At 42.8% G+C, this 17,349-nt stretch overlaps 1 protein-coding gene across 2 annotated transcripts in view; it reads left to right on the top strand.

The window, feature by feature from the left end:
• The window catches only part of TBC1D4 (TBC1 domain family member 4), a 265,438-nt gene that overhangs the window by 146,041 nt on the left and 102,048 nt on the right, over positions 1 to 17,349 (top strand). For both annotated transcript variants that reach the window (XM_073614264.1, XM_073614263.1), the window contains exon 4: positions 11,451 to 11,555. In XM_073614264.1, the coding sequence (XP_073470365.1) occupies positions 11,451 to 11,555 (105 nt within the window). The remainder of the gene's footprint in view (positions 1 to 11,450; positions 11,556 to 17,349) is intronic.

The raw sequence follows: 17,349 nt of genomic DNA, 5'->3' as shown, positions 1-17,349 counted from the left end.
GATCTGTCTGTGTCCATTAGAGCGCTGGGATCAGTGACACCTGGTGCTACTGATATACACTTTTTTTTTTGACCATTTTAGCATCAATGTTGAGCAAGGATATGGGGCAGTAAGAGGTGCAGAGCTCTGGATCCTTATCCAGCTTAGGAATCACCACAATACAGTGCCTTGAAAAAGTATTCATACCGCCCTTGAAATTTTTCACATTTTGTTATGTTACAACCAGAAACGTAAATTTATTTTATTGGGATTTTATGTGATAGACCAACACAAAGTGGCACGTAATTGTTAAGTGGAAGGAAAATAATAAATGGTTTTCAAATTTTAAAAAAATAAATATCTGAAAAGTGTGGCGTGCATTTGTATTTAGCCCCCTGGAGTCAATACTTTGTAGAACCACCTTTTGCTGCAATTACAGCTGCAAGTATTTTTGGGGATGTCTCTACCAGTGTTGCACATCTATAGTGAAATTTTTCGCCTATTCTTTGCAAACTAGCTCAAGCTCTCTCAGATTGGATGGAGAGTGTCTGTGAACAGCAATTTTCAAGTCTTGCCACAGATTTCCAACTGGATTTAGGTCTGAATGTTGACTGGGCCATTCTAACACATGAATATGTTTTGATCAAAATCATTCCATTGTAGCTCTGGCTGTATGTTTTGGGTCATTGTCCTTCTGGAAGGTGAACCTCCATCCCAGTCTCAAGTCTTTTGCAAACTCTAACTATTTTTATTTTCCAAAATTGCCCTGTATTTGGCTCCATCCATCTTCTCATCAACTCTGACCAGCTTCCCTGTTCCTGCTGAAGAAAAGCATCCCCACAACATGATGCTGCCACCACCATATTTCACGGTGGAGATGGTGTGTTAAGGGTGATGTGCAGTGTTAGTTTTCTGTCACATATAGCATTTTGCATTTAGGTCAACAAGTTCAATTTTGGTCTCATCTGACCAGCGCACCTGCTTCCACGTTTGCCGTGTTCCCCACATGGCTTCTCGCAAACTGTAAATGGGACTCCTTATGGCTTTATTTCAACAATGTCTTTGTTCTTGCTACTCTTCCATAAAGGCCAGATTTGTGAAGTGCACGACTAATAGTTGTCCTGTGGACAGATTCTCCCACCTGAGCTGTGGATCTCTGTAACTCCTCCAGAGTTACCATGGGCCTCTTGGCTGCTTCTCTGATTAATGCCCTCCTTGCCTGGCTTGTCAGTTTAGGTAGATGGCCATGTCTTGGTAGGTTTGCAGTTGTGCCATACTCTTTCCATTTTCGGATGATGGATTGAACAGTGCTCAAAGCTTGGGATATTTTTTTATAACCTAACCCTGCTTTAAACTTCGCCACAACTTTATCCCGGGCCTGTCTGGTGTGTTCCTTGGCCTTCATGATGCTGTTTGTTCACTAAGGTTCTCTGAGGGCTTCACAGAACAGCTGTATTTATACTGAGATTAAATTACACACAGGTGGACTCCACTAATAAGGTGACTTCTGAAGGCAATTGGTTCCACTAGATTTTAGTTAGGGGTATCAGGGTAAAGGGGGCTGAATACAAATGCACACCACACTTTTCACATATTTAATTGTAAAAAATGTTGAAAACCATTTATCATTTTCCTTCCACTTCGCAATTATGTGTCACTTTGTGTTGGTCTATCACATAAAATCCCAATAAAATACATTCCTTTTTTTGGTTGTAACATGACAAAATGTGGAAAATTTCAAGGGGTATGAATACTTTTTCAAGGCACTGTAATTGCCCCGGCTATAGAAGCAGGGAGAGTACCCTCTTCCAAGGCTCGGTTTATCATGTCATGTAGCTTAGGCAACAATTGTTCCCCATACTTCTTATAAAACTCAGGGGTAGGCCATCTACTGCTGGGGTCTTCCTGCCTGCAGAGCACCAAGGGCTTGCTGTACCTCCTTAAGAGTAATAGGGCTATCCAGGCGATCGCGAGCCGAAACAGGAAGAGTGGGAAAGGTTATCTGGTCTAAATAAATTCCTAGCTCTTCTGTTGAGTAGGTTACCCGGGAAGAATACAGGGCACTATAGTAGGAGACAAAGCGAGCATTAATAGCCAGTGGATTTACCACAACTGTCCCTTGATCAAATTTTATGCGAGCTATACTTATATGCTGCTGTCCTCTGGACAACCAGGCCAAAAGTCATCGAGTTTTCTCCTCCTGCTCAAAGATGCACTGTGATTGTGCCAATTGCTTTTTTGCCTTCACTACCCATAGGAGGACCACCTCTCAGTAAGCCACCTGCATATCTAGACCGGTAATAGTGTGTTCCTAGAGAGAACATATTGAGACTTGAGGGCGAGTGCCTTGGCCTCGGCCTCCTCAATAGTTATAGCTGCATTTTGACAGGCTCGGGAAATAAAGGACTGGTAACACCCCCTAATATATACCTTGAAGGCATCCCATACAGTATCAGAGGAATCAGAGTGATTTTCACTAACCAAAATTCAGAGATGTGTTTAGATATTTCGTATTCAATCGTAGGGTCCGAGATGCAGTAGCGCGAAAAATGCCAGTCTCTCAGAGGGCGATGTCGTTGTTTGGAGGCAACAAAGCATGGGGGCATGATCGGAAATGCCTCTTGGAAGGATCTCAACTTCTCTAACCTTAGTCAACAGTCCACCACTAACGTAGAACAGATCTATACGAGACAGGGTATGATAGGAATCTGAATGGCCGGTAAAAGCACGCTCAGTGGGGTGCTTCGACCTCTAAACATCAGTCAGGCCATAGTGGGACTCCCATTTGGACAGAGCAGAGTTTGCGGCAGAACCAGAAGCCAGCCTATCTAGAGATGGCTTTGGAAGCATATTAAAATCTCCAGCAATAATATTATCAGTTGCAAAGGCAGAGAGAATGGGGATCAAACATTTCAATAGTAAAACAGTAGCAGGTAGATAATACATAAATAAATATATATAAATATAATATTGCTACAATCAGCATCTCAAGTGGATCTATAATCACATGTAACAGCACATACCTACCCTCCGGGTTAATCTTGACGCCAAGCAAATCTAATGTCAGAGATTTCTGTATCAAGATGCTTACCCTCCCCCCGGCATAACCAGAGTAAGTAGCATGATAATAATGCCTCACCCAAGGTTTTTTTTTAAGGCATAACACCTTTCTGCCCAACAGATGGATCTCCAGAAAAATACATACGTGGGGTTTATGCTTTTTGAGATTAGTCATAACCATGGAGCGCTTGATCCTGTCATTTAGACCCCTGACATTCCAGGAGATTACTGTATGGCCCCCATAATATTTATTAGAAGGAGAGTACCATTAGGCTAGAAATCAGTCACGTGACCCGGAAGGAGAGGTCCCACCGTCAACAAAAATAGCACTTGAGCAATTCCGCCTGTCGCCCAGCCACCCATCAGTACCTGAGGTATACTATATATCGCCAAAGAGGGAAGACCACTGCAGTGAACAAATTGGAACAAAAAAGGAAAAAACAAAAAACGTACATTCCCAACCCCCCACCCCGCACCCCGCACATCCATTAGAAAAATACTCGGAGTGCCTATCCCCAAAACCTTTAAAACTAATAAACCCCACAGACAGTAGGAAAATCTCCTATGGGAGCAGTTAGAGAGGCTAACGAACAGAGAACATAGATATCTGCACTATGCAATCAATACAACCCGCTGGCAAGAGCCAGGAACACCTGTAGAAAAAAATAAAGGGATTTTATGCAGTATGAAAAAAAAAAAACGCCTAGTACAAGCTAGGGGCACAGACTTGTTTGCTTGTAACACAGCATAACGGGTCTTTCCTGGGCAAACATATTCCCACCGGTAGCCGACAGTCAGGGAGAGATCCATGGGGCCCACATACCGGTTATAGGATAAAATAATGGGACTTGAAAAGTATATTGATCAGGAACTCGGAGCAGGTCTCCTGCAGGAGAACATGTAAAGGCAGACATCCCAGCCACATGGGCAGTTGGATGGTAAAAGGGTCATGGCCGCAGGTGATGGCTGCCACGGCCCATAGGTCACCCCTATGACACAGCAGTACCAGGGACAGGATAACAGAGTTCCATCAACCACTGAGGTGCAATATAACTTGGATTGTGGCCGGCCATGGGTAGTTAGCCCGAGGAAAGTGTGCCACGAGCAAACTGTAGGCCTCAAGATGGCGGGGGCAGACTCCCAACAGAGGGCATAGAACAACAATTGAAGAAGCATAGAGGCCTCAAGGTATAGTTACCGCACTCTGGGCAGATTATCAAGCCACTTGGAGGCATCATCAGGGGAAGTGAAGTATCTTGTAGACTCCCCATCCATGATGCGGATACGGGCCAGGAACAGCATACTATATTTCAGCCCTTGGGTACAAAATTGAGCCTTTACACGGTCGAAGGTTCTGCGGAGTTTCTGCGTTTCAACGGAGTAATCCGGGAAAAGCATACGTTTTGTATTCTCAAAACGCAGCTTACCTATCTTTCGCGCCTCCCAAAGTTCAGTAGCCGGAATATAAAGATGCGTGATGGGGAGCCCTGTGGGCCCCGCACAGGCGTCATCCTGTGAGCTCTTTCCACAATGAATTGAGGGGAAAACTGCATCAGAGGGAGAAACGTGCAGAGAAGATGTTCTGTGAAGACAGTGGGATCTTGCCCCTCCGCTCCCTCTGGTAGGCGAACCACCCGCAGGTTATTCCGTTGGCTCCGATTCCCACTATCCTCTGCGCAGGACTCCAGTGCCTTCATCTTAACCTGCAAAGTATGTATTGAGACCCGTTATTCTCTAGCAGAATCCTCCGACTCACCCACTCGCCTATCCGCCTCCCCCAACCGATCGCGGAATTTATCCATGTCTCTTCTCATCAGCCCAAAGTCAGTTTGTAGGAGATCGGTCGTTTTCTGTCAGCGTGGTTTTGCAGCTAGTAATGGCCTGCATGAGGGCTGTGAAATGGTCTTCCTCAAGGGTACCTGGATCTGTCGGAGCAGTCTGTGTCTTCATGTTCAGGTGGCATGCAAGAGGCTGTTTCTTTTGCTGTGGGCCTTAGAAGCCAAGGCACCTCTTCGCCTGGAACCAGTTTTCCCCTTTCTCATACCCAGAAGTCCCCCTTGAGAGAGAGCGGTCAGTCGTAGGTAAATCCCAATTTATATGGATAAAAGAAGCAGGTGTATGCGGAGCTCTGATCACTCACACACGTCCACGTAGGTCACCAGCTTGAACGTGCCCCTGTTCTGTGATGTTTCTAGCTGGTTGTTGCTGCAGCACCCATTATTCTCAAGCTTATTCCAGGAAAGTGTGCAGTGGGAATATTTACATTTGTCCCAATCTGAAGAGACACATAAACCCAAACATTACCCATTTACTGAGACTTCTATGGACTAAACAAAAATAAGCATAATCCCTCCCAAACATCCCAAAAGAACAACGCAAACCTCTGGTCTATACAGAATTATTAAATACATGTGTCATAAATGTAATTGGTGATATAGTAACTAATAGCCCTTTATACATTGGGGTAAAGCTATTTAAAACACAGTGCAGTGGGGAATTCTAGCAGGATTTGGGACCCTCAAGTTTGTCAGGAGGCTTTTGGAAGTCTAAGTGATGTCATCAGAAAATAGCCTGAAAACCAGGGTTGCTGTGGGTTGTATTTTTTTAAATTAAAATAATAATATTATACTTACCTGCTCTGTGCAATGGTATTGCACAGAGCAGCCTGAGACCTCCTCCTCCTGGGACCTCCTCTTCTGAGGTCCACCACCGGCGCTCTTGGCTCCTCATCTTCTAAGCTACTTCCTATGGTGGAAGACCCGATGGCTTGCTTAAATATTAATGCGACTGCTATGCCCAATTAAAAAAATGGTACACGCTATGACTTAATCAATTAGAAATTTTGTGTTTAAAAAAAAATGGTTCAACCAAAAAATATATTCAACTATGGTGTTTCCCCAAAAATAAGACCAGGTCTTATGTTAATTTTGGCCACCAAAGACACAGTAGGGCTTATTTTCGGGTTAGGTCTTATCATGTAATATGCTGTCTTCTCTCCCCTCTCCTTCCCTGCCTGTCAGGATTCCCCAGTGTGAACCAAGTTAAAATGCTTGTAAAATCCTAGAATACACTCTATTACAGTAGTATATAATATACAATCTGTACGTTTCTGTAATATAATTGTGCCAAATACCTTTGGTACAGCGCCGATTGGCACTCAGCTTACCTCCCGCTGTTCTCCTCCTCTTCTCCCTGTTGTCAGCGGGGGATCTCGGCCCCTTTCTGCAGTGCTTGGAGCTGGGAAGCGAACTCAAGCGGGTCACATTGTACATTATATAATACTGTAATAGAGTGAATTATAGGATTTTACAAGCATTTTAAACTAGGGCTTATTTTTGAGGTAGGGCTTATATTGCAGCCCTCCTAGAAAATAACAGTAGGTCTTATTTTCAGGGTAGGTCTTACTTTCAGGGAAACACGGTAGCAAAGCACTATATACATAAACGATATCTTAAAAAGAATATGATAATGAGCAACCAAGCATAAATATGTATGAAATACAATTCTGATAACACTTTCCTATAACAAAACAAAAAGTGCTAAGGCTTTAATTGAAAAAGTGAAATAAGTCCCCAGAGGAAAGTTCAGCAATAATGATAAAACAGTGGTGTTCTGTGCTTTTTTATCAATATACTTTGTGTTCCACTATCAAATCACCAGTGCTCCACCACTGACTGAATAGTGCACTCACCTTGTTTGTGGACCCATATTCATACAGTATCTCACAAAAGTGAGTACACCCCTCACATTTTTGTAAATATTTTATTCTATCTTTTGTGACAACACTGAAGAAATGACACTTTTCTACAATGTAAAGTAGAGAGTGTACAGCTTGTATAACCGTGTAAATGTGCTTTACCCTCAAAATAACTCGACACACAGCCCTAATGTCTAAACCACTGTTGCCACTGGAGTCCTCTTTCACTCCTCCATGACGACATCACAGAGCTGGGGGTTGTTGGAGACCTTGCACTCGTCCACCTTCCGTTTGAGGATGCCCCACAGATGCTGAATAGGGTTTAGGTCTGGAGACATGCTTGACCAGTCCATCACATTTACCCTCAGCTACTTTAGCAAGACAGTGGTGTGTTTGTAAATATTTACAAAAATGTGAGGGGTGTACTCACTTTTGTGAGATACTGTATGAATATGGGTCCACAAACAAGGTGAGTGCACTATTCAGCCAGTGGTGGAGCACTGGTGATTTGATAGTGGTACACAAAGTATATTGATAATAAAGCACAGAACAACACTGTTTTATCATTATTTATCATTTTATCATTATTGCTGAACTTTCCTCTGGGGACTTCTTTCACCTCTTTAAGGCTTCCAATTTTTGGGATTGGCCATTCACATAAAACTGCCAATAGTGTAGTATGTCTTATTTATTAATAAATTATAGAAGCTAAAATGTACTCGTATTCCAGGTGTCTGCCAGGTGGATGATCTGCTTTTGATCTACTCCAGGACCATTATTCCTTCCTTTGGATTGTATCCTATTTAGGCATTCCTTATCATTCCTTGATGGTTTCCTTCTAAATATTTGATAATAGTGATTGGTCACTGGTCTACCATGGTTTTAGGGGTCCATCCATCTAAGCTTGTGTATTTCACCTGAACTCTGAGTACATTTTAGCTGTTCTATCTTTAATAATAAATAAGACATGCTACACTATTTGCGGCTTCTCCCTCTATTTCATGGCTCACTCCCAAGACAGGCTTTGTGCATCCATTGACATACACAATGCGGCTCTGCCTGCTCTCTGCTTCCTCCTCCCAGGATTCGATTGACAGCAGCAGGAGCCAATGGCTCCAGCTGCTGTCTCTGAGCTTGTGAGGAGAGAGAACAGCGCTGCTGCAGATGGGCACAGCGCTGGATCGAGATAGCACATGGGTAAGTAAACAGGAGGGTGAGGGGGGTATACAACTAGTAGTGGGGCAATTTTTACCTTAATGCAGGAAATGCATCAGGGTAAAAAATGTTATGCCTTAAAGAGGAGCTCCAAGCTCCTTCAGAAAAAATGTAAAGTCAGCAGCTACAAATGCTGTAGCTGCTCACTGTTAATATTAGGGCACTTGCCTGTCCAGGAATCCACCGGTGTCCTTGCGAACGTCTGGCTGAGTTTGCTGCGGTGTCAAAACCAGGTACCTGCTCCCTCCGTCCCCCAAAAGGTGCAAAATGTGGCTGCGGAGGGGGAGGAGGAGGAGGCAGATAAAGTGGCGCTCTACCCAAAAGGGCAAGCTCCGTTTAAGAACAACATTTATTGGTTGTACCTAGCAATTTTACTTGGGGGGGATGGGATAGAGAGAGATAATTAAGAGGTTATGTCTATTTTACTGCATGGTCTGCTTTAAAGTAGTATTAAATCCAAAAACAAAAATGTAATATATTGCAGTTCTATTTTTATATGAGGTTGCTGCATTTGTTTCCTGTGAGCAGGCAGGTAAGTGTTAGTTATTACAGAAGAGACATACAATATCTCTTCTGCCACAGTTTTTTTAGTAAAGGTTTACCTTTTAACTGACACTTTTGTTGGACAGCTCAGTCTGTCAGATCGCCAGGTGTAAATAAAGCTTAAAAAAAAAAAAAAAAAGATATCATCATTTTGTTTTTAGGTTTAATATGGCTTTAATGAACAGGGGCTGGTGTGGCTGGTCCTATGTGTTCTGTAAAGTTCATGGATACCATTGTTTGTGCTACACAGGGCAGTTGCAATAGTCTGAACTCTTACCTATAATATATTTTCCTGTCCCAGATAAATCCTATGGGTAAATGTCTAGCTCTTTTTTCAATTAATGATGTATGTGGTTTCAGAATGGACTGGAAAGTGTGAATATTTGTCCACATATATGTCAAGCTAAACCCCTTTGTTCACTATGGTGAAGGTGACTGGATTAAGTATTTAGCCTCTTCTGTTGAATTAATAGATTATTGTAAGAAGCTTTTGATTTACTAGCTAAACCAAAATCTAAATGAAAAACGGCACAAAATCGACAAATTGCTAGAACACAGGTGAAGTAATTTAAATAACAGGACCGAATATTAAATAATCAGAGTAGACAGATATGTACTTTTTGAAGACCAGTAAAAATAATTATTTTTTGTTTGGAACCTCTGCTAGGTTTTTATTTTTGTGGTTCTATTTTGATGATTTCCGGTTGCTTTCCTTTCCAGTGACAATATTGGAGTTGGATCTCTGATGGGTACATAGAGAATAAAAAGCTGACAAAGGCTTCTCCAAAAATGTGTTGCTTTTTATTTTATTTATTGCTGTTATCTCCTTTGTGGAGAGAGATGCCCTAATATGTCCAGACCTAGTGCTCAGTTCTGGGGTGAGATTCACTGAAGTTAGCTTCTGTTTATACATTCATTGTCACATGCTCCATTTAAACTGCTTATAATCCTTTTTTGTGCTGTATACTGGTTGCTTGTTCACCTGGGATTTCTCCTTTTGCCTGCAGGCACCTGATCTGTAAGAGCCCTTTTCACATTGAAAGTGCGGGGGCGTCGGCAGTTTTAACTGCACTTTACCAACGTTTTAGAGGTGCTTTTTCGCCCGCTAGCGGGGCACTTTTAACCCCCGCTAGCGGCCAAAACAAAAGGTTAAAAGTGCCTGCAAAGTGCCACTTTGCAGGTGCTTTGGCGGCGCTGCCTATTTATTTCAGTAGGCAGGGGTGCTTTAGGAGCAGTGTATACACCGCTCCTAAAGCAGCTCAAAGAAGCTGCTTGCAGGACTTTTTTGGACGTCCTGCCATCGCAGCACCCCAGTGTGAAAGCACTCTGGCTTTAACACTGGGATTGCAGATGAGGAATTTTTCAGAATTTACAGGCACACCTTCAGTGTGTAAGGGGTCTTACAGTTTTGCTCTATGGTGAGGATGCCCACACCGGTCATATGTAGGCAAGCCTGGATAGTGCTAATGATTTGGGGGGATCATCACACAGACTTTTTAGCAGTTGCACACGTGCCAGTGTCACCCTCAAGCTATTGCAGGTTCCATTAGCCCTATATAGTCTTCAAGTGGACAGTTATCAGGCAGGACAGTAGGGTTGACTACATACATGTAGATTGTGGTTTCTGAACATCTAGTTGATTTTGGCAGGTGTATGTTACACTTGATGTAACAATAGGCCTGTTTCACATGGGCTGTGAACAGCAAGCTTTGACAAAGCATTTAGAGAGCTTTCAGCAAACTTTGAAGCTTTTAAAGTACCATTCAATTCAGTTTGTGAATGTTGAACACAGATCCTAATGGGAGTGCAGATTGCCTCTAAACAAGATGCTAGCAGGCTTCGGAACTTCCTAAAGCTTGTTTAAAGTGTAAATTAACACCCCCATTAGGATCTGTGTTCAACATTTACAATCTGGAGTTGAATGGTACTTTAAAAGCTTCAACAAAGCTTGCTGACAGCTCTGTCAATGCTTGCTGTTCACACTGCTCTTATACATGATGAAACTCATGTGAAACAGGCCTTAAACCAAAGCCTTTGGGTTCACTCACATCATCCATGTTCCTATTCAGTTTGTAGTGCAGACAAAATGCATGAACAAACAAAAATCCACTAGTCCCACAGGACTTGTACTAACTACAGTCCATGTTACTTGTTGCATTGCCTTGTGTGGTCCCTTTAGGCTATTAAAATGGATCATTAAACACTACAATGCAGTTTGTGTTATAAATACACATCAACGTACTCTGTTGTATGAACAATTCCATTCACTTAATCCTAGTGAGATAACCCTCAAAGAGAAATTTACCCCCAACACTGACCCTAAACCACAAGTAAAAGGTAATCCTCTTATGTTGATAAATACAACACAGTGATATTAGCAGTGACAGTACCAGGATAATGAAGACATAATACCCTGAATGTTTTAGTGCCTATCTTTGTGTGTTGCAGGTTATCAATGCTGAAATCTTCATGCTAAAATCAAATATGCTTACATATCCCAATTGCCTGCAGAAGAGGACTAAAATGAGCCTTCTCCATAAGGCCTGGTTCACACCTATACATTTTTGTAGTGCATTTTCTGTTTTGCATTAACACACTACAGTCCATTTAACATGGTTTTCTATGGGTCACGTTCATATCTGTGCATTTTATAGAAAGGGCCAGGGACTTTTTTCTGTATTTTGGTTCCATAGACTTCAGTGGATCAAAATCGTGTATTGAAAAATGCAAAATACACCTGAAATATGCAAACTGCAACCTGCATAGGTGTGAACCAGGCCTAAATACTCTACACATGTTATGCATGGACAAGCTTTTCAATTATAGCTGTGTAAGGAAAAAGAATTGTGTGAAAGCATTTACTTATGCTTTCTACATGTTAAACGTATTATCTGCTGAAAAAATATGTTTCATTTGTTGATTAATGCGGTTTGTTTGTGTTCTTTTTGTTTGACAGGGTATTCAACATATTGATCACTTTGGTATTGTCTGTCGTGAATGTGTGGAACCGGGAATAAGCCAGTATATTTGTTACGTCTTCCAGTGTGCCACTGAAGCATTGGTGAGTGGTACCATTAACTTGCTGTGTGGGAGAACGGATCTGTCTATGTGTAAGATAAAAAAAAAATTCTAAAGCTGGCCATACATGGCTTAGTAGTTTTCATTCAGCCAGCTGAACAATAAAAAAACAGAACCGATTTTTCCATCCATACATTTGAGGTAGAATGGGGAAATCTGTGTCGTAATCTGCCAGTGGGACCTCCCTGCTGTCAGAATACACTGATCAGCGCTGCAGCCCATTGGCTGCACGTGTGCATGTTCTCATCTAATGCTGGTTTTCAAGCAGCACCGTTTTGCAGGAGTTGGCTTCTGTTGAACAGAGAAGGCTACACACGAATAGAAATTCAGGCAGTTTCTGCTGAGCTGGCCGAATTTCGATCCATGTATGACTAGCTTACATTTTACAGTAGCTGCAAAAGCAGTAGTATCATGAGCCTTTTTGAAGCTCCACAAATCCCTTTTGAAATTGTGTGCATTGCAGCACCCAATGTTGTTCACATGGTCTTGTTGCACCAAAATTGACCCAACATGTGGGGTTTACCGCTACCCAAACACTTCAATGGATGTCAGTGTAAACAAGCTGCAAACACACCACAAATGTCCCTATGGCGTTTATATCATGTTTGAAATGCATTTAGAAAGTGTTAATTGCCAAGATAGTAATACAAATAGCCATACAATAGAAAACCAACATGGAGGCATCTAGCAATCGTTTAACTCACTGCAAACACACCAAAAAATGCGTTGAAGATGCGCCATTGCCCGTCTAAATGAGCACTTAGTGCAAAACCACATCCAGGTTTCTTTGTGAATCTACTATATATATTGTCCATGCTTTCTTCTAGAAATATATCCCAGCTTATAATACAAAGGATCTGTATTTGGGCCTTTCTGTTTTAAGAGACCCTTATAAGAACTATAGTATATTTTTGTTCACATGAATTCTCCAATGTATTATACTTGCAATGGTAAGTCCAATAATTCCTGCCACTCCACCCTTTCTTGTTCATTATTTTCTGAAACCTAGAATACTGTTTCTCAGGTGTTAGATTTAGGTTCCATAGGGGTGCAATGAGTAGGCTGGGGCTTACCCCCTTCTGAAGATAAAGCTGAGTATACTCTAGTAGGTTTTTTTTTTTAACAAACCTTTGTACGAAAATCTCTGTACATTTGGACACTTGACAAATGTAATTCGAAGTTAGTTAAAATTTTTTTTGCTTTTAACATTCAATTTCGGAACTGATACACTGTTAAAAATGAATGTGAAAAAAAATTCCATTCTGCTCCTTCAAATTCTCTCATCACTATGGTCAAAAAAAGAACATCAATTTGACCCCACGAACAATGAGAGAAAGTTCAACAAATAATTTAGTTTGAAAATCTATATCAGGCTTTAGAGAACAGCTGGAGTACTCCCCTTTTGTGTAATCTAGTACAGTTTATGTTGACTTGGTTTACACTGCACTAGACTTCTCTCTACCTAGTGACTGTGACAAGCAGATCATCTAGCTTTTTTTTTAACAGGCTTTGAAGAGCACTGTAAGTTTGGATTGCTAAAGCTTATGTGAAGCCAAAACTATTTTTGAGTTTTACAGTAGGTAATGGTAAAGACCCCTATCAGGTTTTGAATTTGTAGACTCTGTCTCGTGAAGGAGATTTTACTTCACTTCCTGTCTTAGAGACACAGCAGGAAATAGTGGGATATCTCTCGAAAGCTAGGTGGAATCCCTACTTAGGCAGTTGTCACCATAATAGATTTCCCCATTGGAAGAACTACCCTTACCTCCTATTCCTGTGACTACTCAAAATGTATTTCCCATCATTTTCTTTGCTGGTGACAATGGTCTGCGAATCTTTCAAGCAGTAATACAGGGCACAGAGGGGAATTCCCCTTTTGGAGGTGTTCCTGAAACCTGTATCCGCACAGGCAAAAACCTGCTAAAAATGCTAAACCCTCACATTCTATCCACAGTGGCACAGTGGTGCAGTGGGTAGCACTCTCACCTAGCAGTAAGAAGGGTCGCTGGTTCGAATCCCGACCACGACACTACCTGCCTGGAGTTTGCATGTTCTCCCTGTGTCTGCGTGGGTTTCCTCTGGGTACTCCGGTTTCCTCCCACACTCCAAAGACATGCTGGTAGGTTAATTGGATCCTGTCTAAATTGGCCCTAGTATAGGTATGAATGTGAGTTAGGGATCTTAGATTGTAAGCTCCTTGAGGGTAGGGACTGATGTGAATGTATAATATATATATGTAAAAGCGCTGCGTAAATTGACGGCGCTATATAAGTACCTGAAATAAATAAATAAAATAAATAAAATACATAACAAGTTTTGGCTTTACTTTGAGGCAGAGAGTGCTAGATTGTCTTCAATTTGGCTAAAAATCCTAGGACATTATATGTCACTCTTTTGGAGGTTTATTGTTATTACCCGATGTGTATTGCATTGCACCTTAAAGTAGAAGTAGGGCCATAGCTCTTTTTACTACTCCTGTGGGTCACAGGAGGGCACTTAGTTCTGCATTCCTCAGCTGACAGCAGGCTGAGACCGATTCAGCCCCTCCACCATCCACCACTAAAATGAGCACTGGAGGGGTCAAAGCAAAGAGGCAGTCACTGGCTTTCTGCTCACTGATGACCGAGAACTGAGCGATCAGCAGTCTTTGATTGCTTCGTTCTCGGGGTAGAGGCAGCAGAGATAGATGCGGCATCGGATTGATGCTGCATCCACCTAGGTGAGTATGTTATTTATTTATTTATTTATTTTTTGTTTTTTTTAATCCCACACTTCTATTTTCTTACATACTTAAAGTGCAATGCGTGGTACATACATACAATACATACTTTAAAGTGCAATACATAGCTCAATAATGGTGTCATGGCATGATAATGTTATATCATCCCGATGGCCATGCTGGTCGAAACATGTATTATAGGTCCTGGTAGCTTTTAGGGCTTAGTCCTCTTTAAATTGGCACAGTATCTCTACTCCACCATACAGATACACATGAGGCAAATGATTTATTTTGACAAAGACATCATATGTGTTTGTGTGAAGAGAACACTCAATCTTATGTGACAGGAGCAGACACACTTGCTGGCTCTGCTCAGTGAATCTGGCAGATCTCCTTAAGGCCCCATTCACATCTGAGCGTTTTGTAATTTGAAGCCTGAAGCTACAAAAAGCTGGAGGGGAAAAATCAATTATTCTCTATGGAGATGGTTCACATCTCCACTCCAAAACGCCTGAAGCCAGAAGCTCCAAAACGCCTGAAGCTCAAACAAGTTCTGCAACTTTTTTTTTTAAACAGATTTGGGTGTTTTTCTGCTTTTTACATTGGTGACCTTTTGACCTGCACAAAATCGCGGCAAAACGCAGCCAAAATCGCAGTAAAATCGTGCTACTTTCTGCCTGAAAACGCTACGCTCAGGTGTGAATGGGGCCTTACCCACTGAATAGACAGAGCTCTACAGTTTTCATCAAATGTTAGTTTGATGCTAAAAAAAAAATAAAGATAGACTATGGGGCATATTTATAAAGTAGTAAATGTTATTTTAACTAAGTATTCACTGGTAGTGAATCAATTGCTGTCATTTAAAAGACATGCACCAGGAGGACTCTTCTGCAGTGAATGTTTGTTAATTGTCCGATTCATTGCTTTATATACTCTTAAGTGTTTTACCTGACCTAATATTCAGATTAATCAATCTTGTTACTCCATACACCTCTGCCACACTACTTTGCCAGAATGGTGAAACACTATTTGGTCTTTTAGCTCAGCAAATTTCTGTTTGCATTCACAGTGTATTTCTCTGTTCTGGTTTAATGGGGAAATGTGTCTGTTCTTGTTCATTTTAAATGGAATAAGTCTATTGCCAAATCTTCTATAATAACATATTGCTACATCATTGTTAGCTCCTGTTGAACAAATCCTGGCTCAACTATGATCAGTTTATGACTTGTTATTCCCAATTATATGTAACATTATTGGGAGTCAAGGAAATAAATCCATGTTGTTCAAAAGGGTAGTGTGAAATAAAAAAAATAGGTAGTTAGTATTGTTACATTGCAACCATTTAGATCCATTTTAGTTGAGCTGCACAGTCTGTCTATACAGTCCCTTGAAAAAGTATTCATACCCCCTGAAATGTTCCAAATTTTGTCATGTTACAACCAAAAACATAAAATTTATTTTATTGGGATTATATGTGGTAGACACAAAGTGGCACATAATTGTGAAGTGGAAGGAAAAATTATAAATGTTTTTCAAAATGATTTACAAATAACTATCTGAAAAGTGTGGCGTGCATTTGTATTCAGCTTTTCTTCAGCAGGGACAGGGAAGCTGGTCAGAGTTGATGGGAAGATGGATGGAGCCAAATACAGGGCAATCTTAGAAGAAAACCTGTTATGCCGCGTACACACGGTCGGACTTTCCGGCATACTTGGTCCGGCGGACCAGAGTGTGCCGGACAATCCGCCCGTGTGTAGGCACCGGCGGACTTTTCCGGCGGACTTTTTCCCAAAAGCCCGCCGGACCTAGATTTGAAGAAAGTTCTAAATCTTTCCGCCGGACTCAGTTTCGGGCGGAAAGTCCGCTCGTGTGTGTGCTGGTCCGACGGAAAGCCCGCTCGTGTGTAGGCTGGTCCGACGGACCAGATACAACACGAGGGCAGGGTATTGCATCTCACGCTCGCTGCAATAGGAAAAACACATTTTCCTATTGCGGCGAGCGCGGGGCATACCAGGCCCTTAGGTCTGGTATGGATTATAAAGGGGAACCCCGCTACGCCGAAAAAACGGCGTGGGGTCCCCCTAAAATCCATACCAGACCCCGATCCGAGCACGCAGCCTGGCCGGTCAGGAAAGGGGGTGGGGACGAGCGAGCGCCCCCCCCCCTCCTGAACCGTACCAGGCCGCATGCCCTCAACATGGGGGTGGGTGCTTTGGGGGAGGGGGGCGCCCTGCGCCCCCCCCCCCAAAGCACCTTGTCCCCATGTTGATGAGGACAAGGGCCTCTTCCCGACAACCCTGGCCGTTGGTTGTCGGGGTCTGCGGGCGGGGGCTTATCGGAATCTGGGAGCCCCCTTTAATAAGGGGGCCCCCAGATCCCGGCCCCCCACCCTATGTAAATGAGTATGGGGTACATGGTACCCCTACCCATTTACCTAGGAAAAAAGTGTAAGTAATAAAACACACTACACAGGTTTTTAAAATATTTTATTAAACAGCTCCGGGGGGGGGATCTTCCTCCGGCTTCGGGGGTCTTCTTCCGGCTTCGGGGGTCCCTCCGCTTCATCTTCTCCCGGCGTCCGGTTGGTTCTTCTCCGCTCTCTTCTCCCGGTGTTCCTGTTCTTCGGCCGGCTCCTCTGCTGTCTTCAAGTAGCTCTCTTGCCAGCAGAGGTCCGGACTTCTGGGCTTCTGGGCTTCTGGGCTTCTCTTCCCCAGATGTTGACACGACGCTCTCTCCTGCTGGACTGCTCTCCGAGGGCTGCGTTGTGACTTATATAGGTGGAGACCCCGCCCCCTTTTGATGTCACAGTCCCTGGGCATGCTGGGACTGTGACGTTTTAGGGGGCGTGGTCACTGGGTGATGTTGACCACGCCCCCTAAAACGTCACAGTCCCAGCATGCCCAGGGACTGTGACATCAAAAGGGGGCGGGGTCTCCACCTATATAAGTCACAACGCAGCCCTCGGAGAGCAGTCCAGCAGGAGAGAGCGTCGTGTCAACATCTGGGGAAGAGAAGCCCAGAAGCCCAGAAGCCCAGAAGTCCGGACCTCTGCTGGCAA

The sequence above is a fragment of the Aquarana catesbeiana genome, linkage group LG02 (genome assembly GCF_042186555.1).
Source record: "Aquarana catesbeiana isolate 2022-GZ linkage group LG02, ASM4218655v1, whole genome shotgun sequence".
Classification (NCBI taxonomy): domain Eukaryota; kingdom Metazoa; phylum Chordata; class Amphibia; order Anura; family Ranidae; genus Aquarana; species Aquarana catesbeiana.
This window is presented reverse-complemented; position numbering and strand designations above follow the sequence as displayed.